Source organism: Rhagoletis pomonella, unplaced genomic scaffold, assembly GCF_013731165.1.
Source record: "Rhagoletis pomonella isolate Grant_MI unplaced genomic scaffold, Rhpom_1.0 Rhpom_scaffold_00007, whole genome shotgun sequence".
NCBI lineage: Eukaryota > Metazoa > Arthropoda > Insecta > Diptera > Tephritidae > Rhagoletis > Rhagoletis pomonella.
In genome coordinates, this window is record NW_023458561.1 from 10,721,614 (window position 1) to 10,734,640 (window position 13,027).

Here is a 13,027-nt window from a genome sequence, read left to right on the forward strand (position 1 = left end):
CATTTTCTTCCATATAAAAATTTTGTCAAGCATACTTTGTATGGTAGAAAATCAAAAAAGGGGTGCGCTATTCAAATGACGAGGAATGTATATACATATGTAGTATATTTTTGTAATTTTTATACTACGCAATTATATGTAGGTAAATTTTTTGAAAAATTGTCCTGTATTTTCAAAATATGTTTATGGTCACCGTATATATACATCACTTTCCGATAGGACTGATAGTTTCTGACAAACTAATTAATCATTAGTTTTTTTATTTTTTAATGAAAAAATTAAAAAAATATCAAACTGTAACAGAAGAAAAATTAAAATAATAACAGGTTCTGTGCCAAATTTTTGCATTTGTACTAAAGACTGTTCTGTTACAAAAAAGTCAAGTTACTGATGAAGGAAATCGATGGAGAAATACGAAATAATGAGTGGTCGAATGAAAATGCGCAAAGATTTTTTGTATGAAATATGAGCAGAAAAGCGTGTTACTCAGGTGTACGTGGCGTATGAGTAACTTGCTTTCCTGCTCATTTGTCGTACAAAAATCTTTGCGTATTTTCATTTGACCACTCATAATTTCTTATTTATCCATCATATTCTTCATTAGTAATTGGAATTGTTTTTTTTGGAAAAGAAAAGGCTTTAGTACAAATACAAAAATTTGGCACAGAACCTGTCATTTTTTAAATTTTTCTTCTGTTAAAATAAATTTTTTTTAATTTTTTCATTAAAAAATAAAAAAAGCTGGAATGATTAATTAATTTGTTAGATAATATAAGCCCTATCTTAAAGTGATGTATATGCGGTTTATGGAGAAAATTATTAGCTTTCATTTGTCGTATTTTATATTAAGATTTTCAAATTGGTTCGTAAGATATACGTGATTAAAAGGAACCAATTTTTGCTTTAAGCTGAATAACGGTAAATTGAAAATATCTTGAAAACGTATCCATAGAAAAAAAATTAACTCGATTTTCGGAATGACCTAGCAATTCTACATAGGAGTTGGATAGTGACATCCACAAAACATTTTTGCTGTAAACCAGTGCAATTTTTGGAGCTAATCAAATTTTTTAAATTTCAAGCCCCTTAAGAAAATCCTGACGCCAAAGAAAGAAACTAAGAGGCTAACCTCATATTCACGCACGCCGCCAATTTACTGTCAAAAATGTCTCATGCACATACAACTTGTATGGGACCAACCGAAATTGAACCGTGTGCATATGAAGCTAACTCAATTTCCAATTTTTGTTCTGCGTGACATTTTGATTTAACGTTTCGCTCAATGAAATCAAATGCAAACGCACGTCAGTGTTGCCACAAAAAAATTACCAAATTCCTCAAAAACAAACGAAAAATTCTCAAAATCCGAACAAATTACTCAAAATTGTCTTATTACAGATATGAGTATTGTGTACTGCATTCTATTTACAGGTACTTAGTACAAAAATTAATTACATTCTCCAATTCAATTGGTACATTTGTTCTTGCGGTTCAAACAAAGTATCACCGTTATTTTGTATGCCTTGGTTTGTATATACTATTGCTGCAACCATATCAGTGCTCAATGTGGTTCTCAAGTCAGTCGTACACATTTTTAAACTACTAAATATACGTTCTACTGAAGCATTAGAAAAGGGCCATATTATTAATGTAGATTTAATTTTTTTAATTGGGAAACTTATATGAACCTGAAGAAACTTTTTAATTCAAAACCTTTTCCTACAATTTTCTGGATCTAATGAGGAATCAATATGAGTATCCTTATGATCGAACAATGCGTGTTCTCTCCATTCCTTACCGGACATTTTGCAAGTTTAAAATAACTTGAAAATATAACAATGGAATGAAAAAAAATTATTGATAACATTTTGAATATTTAGCAGCAAATGCAGATGTGCTTAAGAGCGAAAAACACCACACAAGTGGCTTGACAAACCAAGCGAAATATCCCTTTCCTTAAAGCTATTTATGTTGTGTATGGGGCCGTTTGAAGGTTTGACGGCTTGTTTGAGGAAAATGTGAACAAAAATCAAAATTTTTTGATTTTCTGCCCGCCATGTTGAAGTTTGATCAAATCGCTTAAAACTAAAATTCTTTGCTAGAACGAGTCATGTTTGCATTGTGTATGGCGAAATGGGAAAAGTAGGTTTGAAGAATGTTTGACAAGCCACTTGTGTGGTGTATTTTGCTCTTTATAAAACTTCGGAAAGCTTTTTGTCAAAAATTTGCAGAGCGATGTAACAACTCTCTTGTGTAAAATATTGCTGCATTTTTTATCTGCAAATATATCGAGAGAAAATTCCTCAAAATAAAAATCCTCAAAAAATACTCAAGCGCACCCGAAACTTTCCTCACGTTTTGAGGAATTACTCACAAAGTGGCAACACTGACGCACGCAAGCTAAATTCGGGTGACGCAAAAATAACAAATTCGACTGCAAAACGCAAGCTGCGAAGATTAGGTTAACCTGTAAAAACGCAGTTTTACTACATGTAGCTCTTAGTTTTTGGAATATGTATATTTTTGTGCAAAATTGATTTTTGCTCGGTGTACTCCATGTTTATCATTTACTTGATTTTTTGAGTGACTTATGTCACTGTCAAAATAAACATTTTCGTTATACCGCTGATTAATAAAACTTTTCACGAACAAGACCTCAGTAGTTCTCAACATTTGAGTGCACATTTTTTTTTAATTAACAGATACCGTTAAATTCTAATTGGTGTTATCATTAACTCGTTTTTTTTTGGAAAAGGTCACTTATGCCACTTTCAAAATAAACGGCTCATGTACTAACCTTATATCATTAACACCATTATGGTGCAAATTGAGTTCAAAAAGTACTGGTAATTTTCCAAAAGCACTTTTCTCCAAACTTGTTAGGTTGTTTTCCTAAAAAAAAAAGCGGTGAGAATTTAACATCAGTGCAAAACGACGGATGTTCCTTAAAAACATGTACATATATTATTTACCTCAAGGTGCAAATACTGAAGTGTTGACATACCGGCCAGGCATTCGATGGGTGGCTGACTGATGTTATTTTTGTTAAGGTACAATTTTTGCAGCACCAGCAGACCTGTGAAGCTTTGTGCAGTTAAGGAATCTCCAATTTGATTGTCATTTAGGTTTAGGAACAGCAACGAATTCATAACCGGCCATGTACCTGCTGGTATTCCTGTTAAGTGATTCCTTTCTAAATTCAAGTCATTTAGGGAAATTGGAATTTGAAATAGCTTTCCTAACTGATTATTGCTGAGATCCAAAAAACGTAGACTTGTAAGTTTAGCCAGTGCTCCTCGCACAATAGATGTCAACTTATTATGACTGAGATTCATATCGAGCAAAGTGGGGAGTGTACCAAAAACTGAGGACTTAATTTCGGTTAGACTATTATGGCTAAGATTTAAAAAGCGTAGGGAAAAGAGTGTCTGAAAGACGCCATTGGCAATCAGCGAAATGTTGTTGTGCGAAATATCAATAGTGTGTAATTCGTATAGCTTTGGAAAACAGTTCTTTGGCACCTCTGCTATGTAGTTGTGCGACGCATTTATAACTTTGATTCCCGTCATATTTTGAAAGGGTATCTGAAACGTATGAAATTAAAATGGTTTATTAAAAATATCACAATTATTTGATAGTCTCTCACCTGCGCTAAATTTGTGAGAAAATTGTAGCTCAACTGAAAATCGGTAGCGAAAGTCGTAATATCAAATGCATTGCGCGAAAAGTTTGCTAGTCTATTGAACGACAAGTCCAAAACTGTGATGTTTACGCAATTCTCAAATGCGTACTGTTCTATTTTTTCCAAAGAGTTGTGTGAAATATTAATAGTCGCTTGGTATATGTCCTTAAAGGAATGCTTTTCAACCACTGTTATATTATTTTCAGCCAAATCAATTAACTAAAAGATAAGAGTGATTATACATATACGCTATACTTTGCTATCTTTTTAATTTTACACTTTTACCTCGACATAATTGAGTTGAGAAAACATTTGAAAATCAACTTTCTTTAAAAAGTTCCTAGCTAAATCAATTGTACCGATTTTTCCGATAGAGCCAAAAGTTCCTCTGCCGACATCAATAATTTTGTTATCGCTCAAAAAGAGACGCCTGTAAAATGTTTAAAAGTAAAAAAAATTAACTGGTATTATTCCTAGATATTATCCTTAGCTTTTAAGTACGTATATGTAAAATTCCTTAGCCTTTATTGGATCTAAATGTATGTACATATGTATGCTTCAAGCTGTTATCACAGTTGTTTTCGAAATCTTGAATTTTCAGGTATCGAATGAGCCTTGACTTTGCTACTCTTATCTAGTGCAAATACTAGTTTATTTATAAAAAAGTATTTTAAAATTCACTTTAATTCCATTCTAATTTTTTAAAACATTCGCTAAATAATGCTCACTCAGAAAAAATTCAGCTAAATTTCTATTTCTCTTAACACATGATTTGGTAACTATAACCAAATAATACGTGCATTCTTTTGCAACCGAGTTACAAAAGAACACTTGCATAAATGACGAAATACATGCAAAGAGTAGTGATAGAACGATACGAGTACCGAGTACAGAATATCGATACTTTTCATGAGTACTGAGTAGTATCGAGAACTCGATACTTTTTGACAAGTACTGAGTAAATATCGCGAATGCCGAAAAGTATCGACGAGTTAAGAACTGTTTTAAGTATTTTTTTGTTCTTTAATTACCCAATAAATATTGTGACGAACGTTCGAAAGTTAATTTCAAAATCCAATATGAATGTTATGAAAATGAACATAAAGCTCATTTACTTCAATACTGTCATAACTCAAAAAACCGAAACCCCGAGAAAAATGCGTATAAAGTTTTAATTTTACATATTGTCACCCTCATGCCAGAAGCATGAGTTGACTTGGTTAGCCTTTTGATGTTCTACGTTATACCAAAACCCAGAATACCATGCGTACACGGAAAGCACATATCGACCCCTTTGCGCAAAATTATCGTATGTTACAAAAACAAAATTTTACAGGAAAGTATTTGTTGTATTTTTCTCTGCTTTGGCTATCACCATCAATACCAAAGTTTAGATTTGCCGAGATAATTGAGAAATATAACTAAACGCAAGATATTTTGTAGAAAGGTCTCTACATTCTAATTTCTTAGCACATATGATAATTTTGCCCACAAGAAAAAAATCATTGCCACATACGATAAAATTTACAGTCAATTTTTGGGGTACACAGTCAAAAATTAGGGTTTAATTTTTATACCGCACTGGGACTACTGCCGTTTTTAATCTTTCACAGTCTAATTAGTAAACCAGTCAATAGTTTTAAGCAATTTTTAATATATTCTGGTTTAAATTTTAGTCCAAAAAGTTCGTGGTTTAAAAATCAAACCAAAATGTTTTAATTCTAGTTTCTAGGTTTCATATATAGAAAATTTGGTTTAAAATCTAAACCGAAATAGAAAATGTTTGCACACAGGGAAATGTGGTGCTGGTTCAAAGTCAACATATGAAAGCACATTTACATGCGTTTGGTAGCCACGCCGTCCGGCCTCAATCCCGATCCGACGGAGCATGAAATTTAAGATGTTGTTAAAATGATATGTCCAACTTTGACTTTTTAAACAATTTAATTCTTGTAAAAATTACATACCATGGAACTAAATATTTTTTTAATAAAGTTTTTCTTTATTTGTTTATGTGTTTAAATAATGCTACGATTTTGTTTTTAAACTATGTATAATTCATTAAATGTTGTTATTCAAGTATTTATGTAAGTTAACAAGAAGATGTAACTACATCAGTAATTATGTTGGCTTAAGTACCCGCATCGAGGTACTTAAGCGGGTTATTTTAAGTACCCAACCCGCCTAAGTACTTCAAAAAGCTGACATTTATCGTGAGGTACTTAAGCGGGTTTTACTGTAGTCCAAAAAGTTTAAAATTAAAACCGAATTTTTTAACCGTGTAGCTATTGTGATTTAAGCGGTAATATTTGAACTGGCGATGCGTTATAGGTTGTAAAACAAAGTTGCATCAAAAAGTCAATTTCGTAAAAAATGTAACATACGATAATTTTGCGCAAAGGGGTCGATATTATTTTACAATTTCAATTGCATAATAAGATAACTTGATTTCCCAAAACTTTCATTTCTACATATTCATGTTTGTGGCATACGGGCGACGATATGTATACTCCTATACTAATAATTAATACATATTTTGTTTTAGGATACTGGTAATTGACTGAGTTATAAAATTGTTACACAACCTAGAAGAAAATGTGGCGGTCATTTCAACGCTGGCTTAGGCTAAAAGTATTTAAATAATTGAAAAACGAATGTCTTGCTTCACCTTTGATAATGAATGGTGGAAGAGGGTGGTATTCCGACTCGAGAACTTGGCCACTCTCCAGCATAAGGCAGCCGTCGTTAGCACATGTATTTTTACGAAAAAGAGCTTATCTTTCCAACAGAGAATGGGCTTCATCCCATTTGCTTCTCGTCTTCTACATTTGCATTTAATTTTCAAAGTAAAGTTATTTATAAATACATATACGCGTCAAACAATCACAAAATATTTGCTTTTAAAAACTTTAAATAAGCTTTTTGCTATACACATTTAATTTACGCATGTAAAACTAATCTTATTGGAAGTTTATTCCAAAAACTCCCTTAGATCAGATTAAAACTATTAAAAGCAGCCACTATTCAATTTACAAATAGGAAGAGGTGAAAAAGCAAAGCAATCTGATTTTTGTTTACTTTTTGCTTGCAAGTACGAGTATTATCGATACTTTTATAAAAGTTCTATCACTAGCAAAGAGACAACACAAACTCGGCTATTTATCCGAGTTCAGGCAGGTCTCAGACAAAGTAAAATCCTATAAAGTCAGATTGAAAAAAATGTTTTTATGAATTTTGAATCACATGTTTATATTTTTCGGCATAATAGTACCTTAAAAGAGAGCCTACCTGAGTTGTCAATCACACCTTGGGCAGGTCGATAAAAAAAAATAAGCGACCTGAAGGGTAGTGTTGTTAAGTGTAAAAACCAGGACTGCAAACGTTCCCTGTTTATTACTTATTCTTTTGGGGAACATTCCGAAATTCTCAGTGTACTCTTATCTTTCGATATTAAAAATGCTTAATAATACTAATAGATTGGCGCTTACACATATGTTAGTGTTTGGCCGAGCTTCTCCTCCGATTTGTGGCGTACGCCTTGATGCTGTCACACAAAGCGGAGGGACCTACAGTTTTACGCCGACTCCGAACGACGATTGTATTTTTATGAGAAGCTGTTTTTCTTGGCAGAAATACACTCGGAGGTTTGCCATTGCCTGCCGCGAGACGACCGCTGTTAAGAAAAAACTTTTTCCATATTTTTGTTGCGATGTTGCTTTGGCCAGGGCTTGAACCCAGGCGTTGCGGAGTAGAAGCGCGCACTGCTTATCACTACTCCACAGCGGCCGACTTAAAAATGCTTACTTAATCATTAAAAAAGCCCGGGTTCCTGTTGGAATTTCAACGAAATTGGGCCGTGGAGCGTTAGACTCAGCGAAATCACGACGGCATGCATTTTTAATATATTTATAGGAAGGGTAAAGGAATGGTAAATAAATACAAGGAAATACATCCATATGTAAGCATTTTTCTAATTGAATTACGGAGAGTTGGAATTGAAAAGTATTAAATTTTCCTTTTAATGTGACTACAACCTAACAAATTTTGAAACATCGGAAACCATCGATATATCGGTGTTTTTCTGGCGATGTATTTTATCATCGATGTTCATTTTTCCGATGCATCGAAACATCGATGTTACTCCCCAAAATTTGAATACCTAAATACCACTAATGTACTGAATATTTTACAGACACAACCCTGCATGTAACAGTTCCATAGCTCACTGAGCACATGTGTGTTTCACACGTATACGAAGAGCGGCAGCCGAGCATTGCATTTAACGCACATAGTCGACCGCTGTTAAGAAAAAACCTTTTTAACCGACTTCCAAAAAAGGAGGAGGTTATCAGTTCGTCGGAATATTTTTTTTTTTTTGTTTTTTTTTTTTTATGTATGTTACCGCATAACTTTGGACCACGTCAACCGATTTCGATAATTTTTTGCATCGGAAAGGTAGTGTCTCAGAGGTGGTACCATACTAATCTGGTTAAGATCCGATCAGCGGATCATGAGATATATATATATATATTTTTTTTTATATGGGAGTTGAAGTCGGTTTTTTTTTTGCTAAAAATTACTAGTTTTTATATTTTTTGCGATGTTGCTTTGACCAGGGCTTGAACCCAGGCGTTGCGGAGTGGAAGCGCGCACTGCTTACCACTACACCACAGCGGCCGACATGAGTAAGTTAAATATAAGCTATGAGTAAGTTAAATAAACAACAAATAATGTGTAAAATGACCGGGTTTTTGAAAAGTTTTTCATTAGGGTTTTTGTCAATGTCAGAAGAACTAAACAGTGTGAGAATGGGGTCGGAAAAAAACGGGAAATCAGTCCAGTGCCTCCGTCTTGACCTGCCTGCTGTGTCGGAGCTGCAGCCACTAAACTTAAACGACATACGTGATATTATTAAAATCATATTCAAGTTAAAAGCGGTACATGAAATATTCGTTTGGATTGCATTGAATTGAATTTAATAAATCAATATGAAATGCAAAATATTAATACTTACTTAAGCTCTACCCAGAATTGCAGCGTACGACGATAAAGCGGTCCACGGTTAACCGCTGTCAAAATTAAAACTCACAAAGGCACATGGAATGGCTCATGATTGCGGCGGAAGCGCTTTTACCGCCGACTAGTAATGTTAATCCCGGGTTCCCGGACTTTTTAAAGTCTCGAAAATCCCGAAATGCTCGGGCAAGTAATCCCGGGATTTTCGGGATTTGTAATTTGTACTGATGGCAATAATAGAAACTCCTTTTCTTGACCAGTATTGGCTACTTTTCTTTTTTTATTTACTAATTAATATTTTTTATAAATGTCTAGTTCATAATGCATATAACACCGCGCGATAGTAAATTTTAAACACAAATTTCAATATATTCGCGAAACCCTGGGCCAAATATAGTAAAATTGCGTTTGTAGTTTTTCACTCTGACGTCAGTAATTCAAAAATTGTTTAAAAAATTCAGAGAAATGTGCTTAGAGAAGAAGTATGGGTATAAAATTAATGAGAAAATCCTGTAGAATTTTAACATGTTCAAGTTTCTGGTGCAGAAGGGCTGGTAAATATTGAAAATGTCACTTTAAAATTGTATCCTTGAAATTTCGCAGTATATATATTCTTATTATTCGTACTGTCATCAGGTATGTAACTTGAGAATAGAAAACGCTGCATCTTTTAGGCGCATCAATATTACATAGTTACATACCGAGCTAATAAAAGGAAGGTAAAAAAGGTTTGTTCTTAACAGCGGTCGTCCCTCGGCAGGCAATGGCAAACCTCCGAGTGTATTTCTGCCATGAAAAACAGCTTCTCATAAAAATACAATCGCCGTTCGGTCTCGGCGTTAACCTGTAGGTCCCTCCGCTTTGTGTGACAACATCAAGGCGCACTCCACAAATCGGAGGAGAAGCTCTGCTAAACACTAACATATGTGTAAGCGCCAATCAAAAAAAAAAAATATATATATACATGTTAAATTTTTTAAATTCTAAAGAAATTTCCTATTGCATTTGTTACCCATATTTTTATTCTACATTGCATTGAATTTTTTTTTTACAATTTTTGGAATTAATCATATCTTTGAAATTACAAGGTCCTTCAAAATAAATCCCGCGGTCAGAGAGAAAAAATAAAAACGCCACTTTAAATAAAGAACTAGGTTTCAAACCCATTTATTTATTATTTATTTCATGGTAGGAGAGCTTCTCAAACAATATAGAAGCAATTTTTTCGATTCAAGTTGTTGAAAAGTAATAAATATCTAAATCCCGGAATCCCGGGATTGTGACAATGCCATCCCGAAAATCCCGGGATCGGAAAAAGCCGAAAAATTAACATCCCTACCGCCGACGTTTTTCGGTTGATTTAAATTTATTTCTATTTTACCGCCCAGCGGGGACGGCACAATGCTGATTGAGTATTGATTGTAGTAATTTTTATTATTTTCACAAGTTTTCCAATGTCTTCTTCCATTTTTATTTCCAGCAAATCTACGTACACGCACGTACCGAAAAAATATTTCATTTTAATAATAATTTTCAAATGAAAATGATAACTGACGGAAGCCGCCATGCGTTGCAATTGTGTTTACTCTGACGGATTTCACTGCGGCAACTGTGCAGCTGTTCACTTACCGCCGACCGCTTTACCGTCGGCCGCTGTAATTCTGGGTAGAGCTTTAGGGTTTAAACCGGTCAATACGTCATGGCAATATAAATATATGCACACTTATTCGGTAATACATGTATACTTCTCCAATGGTCTCAATCACTGTCTTGATTATTTTGAAGACAGTAAACAGTAATTTGACGTATGCAGCCAATAATTTTGACGTCTTGTACAAGCAAGAAGAGAAATTCATAACAAACGAACTATAATGGCACAAGAGACGCTGATGTGCATGTAACTTTGTCTCTTCTTTATTATTTTTTTAGTTTTTAGCTTAAATAGCTCGCGCGAAATGCGTATTGTAATACAACATTTTGCTCAAAATGAATTGTCATAGCTATTGTCAGGACGCCTACGCCACGGAGACAATTAATCGCGTTTTTGAGAACTAATACGTGGTTCTTTATTGTCTTGTAAGCATTGTCTAATGTAAACGCGCCGTTAGCTATAGAAAAGCAGATCCACATTAGCTTCAATCATATGTATGTAACATCAGCTTATAAATGGATATGAGCCATGACGTGTATCACTACTTAGATTAATTTTTATTTCCTTTCATATACTCAGAAAAAACTCAGCTAAATAAACTTCTATCAACACATCATTTGGTAACTATAACCAAATAATGTAATTATAACTAAATCATGTGTTGAAGAAAACATGTTAAGTGACGTAACTAAACTCTTTTCTCAGTGTACTGCACAAGTTTGTATTACTTTTTATATTAGCCTAGGTCCCCGTAGGAGGGGTGAAATAACACAAACGGCAATAACGCAATTTTGTGTTGTTTCCCAAATTTGCTTTATTTAATTTCCCGTTGAGAAATAAGACCAACTTTTAAACTTAACAATTGAGTAGGGGTGCGCGATACCGATACGATATACAATATATCAATTTCGTTGTTCAACATATTGGTTAATTTATATCGATATCAGGTGCTGCGATATGATATCGATACAATATTTTGTTTCGATATTTGAAATATCGGAAACTTTTCTCGACGTTCTCTAGGCTTCTGAACTGAAAATAAAATTGAGTACATAGTTGGAAAATGTGTTAGTTCTCGCAAAACAGCTTTTGGCATAGTAACCATGAAGAACAAAAATTCATAAAAACATATAATTTCTTAAATCAGTTGCATTTCTTAAGAAATAAATGCTCGTAAATTTATATCTTCAAGAAAATCTACAGCGGAGGCAAAAAAATACTTCTTGCATAAAAAATAATTTTAGCTAACCAAGACAAACCAGAGCTGCTGTATGGCATTTTAGGCTTTAGCAGATTCAATTGATCATGAAAAAAAACAAAAATTATGTTTTTTGAGGTCATCTGGAAACCCCATTGAACGGTACCATTTGTATTCACATTTAGAAATACATATGTACATAAGAAAAGGTGTGTCTCTTTGAAAGTAGTAAACATGTTTGTGAGGAGGGGTAAATCGAAGTTGCTGAACTATGGTTACTATTTTTTCAAACTCATTAAAGTGTATCTTATCCAAAGAAACTTCGTTATTTGAATTTATGCTTATTCGCCTTTTAATTACATACGTGGTGCGCAAAAAAAATATCTTTATTAACCATTTCGTTTTCGATATTTCCGATATTCAATATATCGATATTATTTTAGTAGATATATCGGTATGGGATATTGTGAATTAAGAATATCGCGATACCGATATATCGAATTTTCATGGGCGATACGCATCCCTACAATTGAGTAATAAAGCAAAATAGTGCACAAGGTGGTCACCCAGTTATATTTGAGAAAAAGTAGTACATGAACAAGTTAAATGGGCGGATTTGTAAGTACCTATACAATTTTGAAAGTGCCCAACGCGTTTGACGTCGCGGTTGCGGTCCCCTCCCCTCCTTTCGAAATTATGCACTGGTGGCATTATAACGTTTTGAAAAAAGAATAATAATAAAATGACACTAGTTCACTTTTGAAACTGCTTTTTAATGTGCAAGTAGTAGGAATTATTGCGCATGGTGTTATTGCATGCACCCCACCCATGGTGGAATTATACCAGGTGAAGTAATATTAGAGTGAGAAGAAAGATCTTGACACTGCCTTATTCGAAAATTTGCCTATAAATGTGACTATGGCTGCATTTCTTTATTCATTCTGAACGTTTGGAATAAACTTTTTTGTTTACTTATTCTTTAGAACGTTCCTGATGATATGTCAACGTATATTTCAAACGCATTCCGGCTGTGAAACGGGGTTTATCCGGAATGTATAAAGAAACGCAGCCTATAAGGCAGCCGAATGTCAGAAAATAAAGCGAGAACGCTATTTTATTACTTCACCTGTTTTTTGCGCCATTCATCCCACCTGCTTGTACCGAGTATACGTTCAAATTTAGAAGTCTGAGAGTAGGTAAAATTTTACATATTTTTACATCACTATTTCGTAACACAAGTTCGCTTCGTCTTCGTAAACGAAATCCACAGTTCGGATACAGTGAAGCAAGTGATTGTAATACAGAAATATTAACTGAAGATAAAACTCACGGCAACTTTTGTTTGTTCCATGCCATAGTGAAATTATAGCAGGTGAAGTAATTAGAGCTAGAAGAAAGACTTTGACACTGCCTTATTTGAAAAATTGCCATTAAAATTTGACTGACAGACATATGGTTTATATACTATACTAGCATTGTA

The 13,027-nt window shown here is 33.9% G+C and overlaps 2 protein-coding genes across 4 annotated transcripts in view; one reads left to right on the top strand and one right to left on the bottom strand.

Annotated features, from left to right (window-relative positions):
• The window catches only part of LOC118742309 (protein artichoke), a gene marked incomplete in the record, with an annotated part of 113,018 nt that overhangs the window by 59,715 nt on the left and 40,276 nt on the right, over positions 1–13,027 (top strand).
• LOC118742310 (leucine-rich repeat-containing protein 15-like) lies at positions 2,642–4,122 on the bottom strand. The gene is made up of 4 exons (XM_036474286.1): positions 3,968–4,122; positions 3,647–3,901; positions 2,973–3,584; positions 2,642–2,892 (listed from the first exon to the last, which is right to left on the bottom strand). Exons 1-4 carry the CDS (start codon positions 3,992–3,994, stop codon positions 2,761–2,763), a joined length of 1,026 nt encoding a protein of 341 aa, XP_036330179.1. The 5' UTR covers positions 3,995–4,122; the 3' UTR covers positions 2,642–2,760.

What these genes read in the sequence shown, in the direction of transcription:
- LOC118742310 (XM_036474286.1), bottom strand. Translation starts at nt 3,994, where the DNA reads ATGTTTTCTCAACTCAATTATGTCGAG. An exon ending in TTCTCACAAATTTAGCGCAG is followed by an intron (nt 3,585 to 3,646) that starts GTGAGAGACTAT and finishes CATACGTTTCAG; the next exon opens with ATACCCTTTCAAAATATGAC. An exon ending in TTCAGTATTTGCACCTTGAG is followed by an intron (nt 2,893 to 2,972) that starts GTAAATAATATA and finishes TTTTTTTTTTAG; the next exon opens with GAAAACAACCTAACAAGTTT.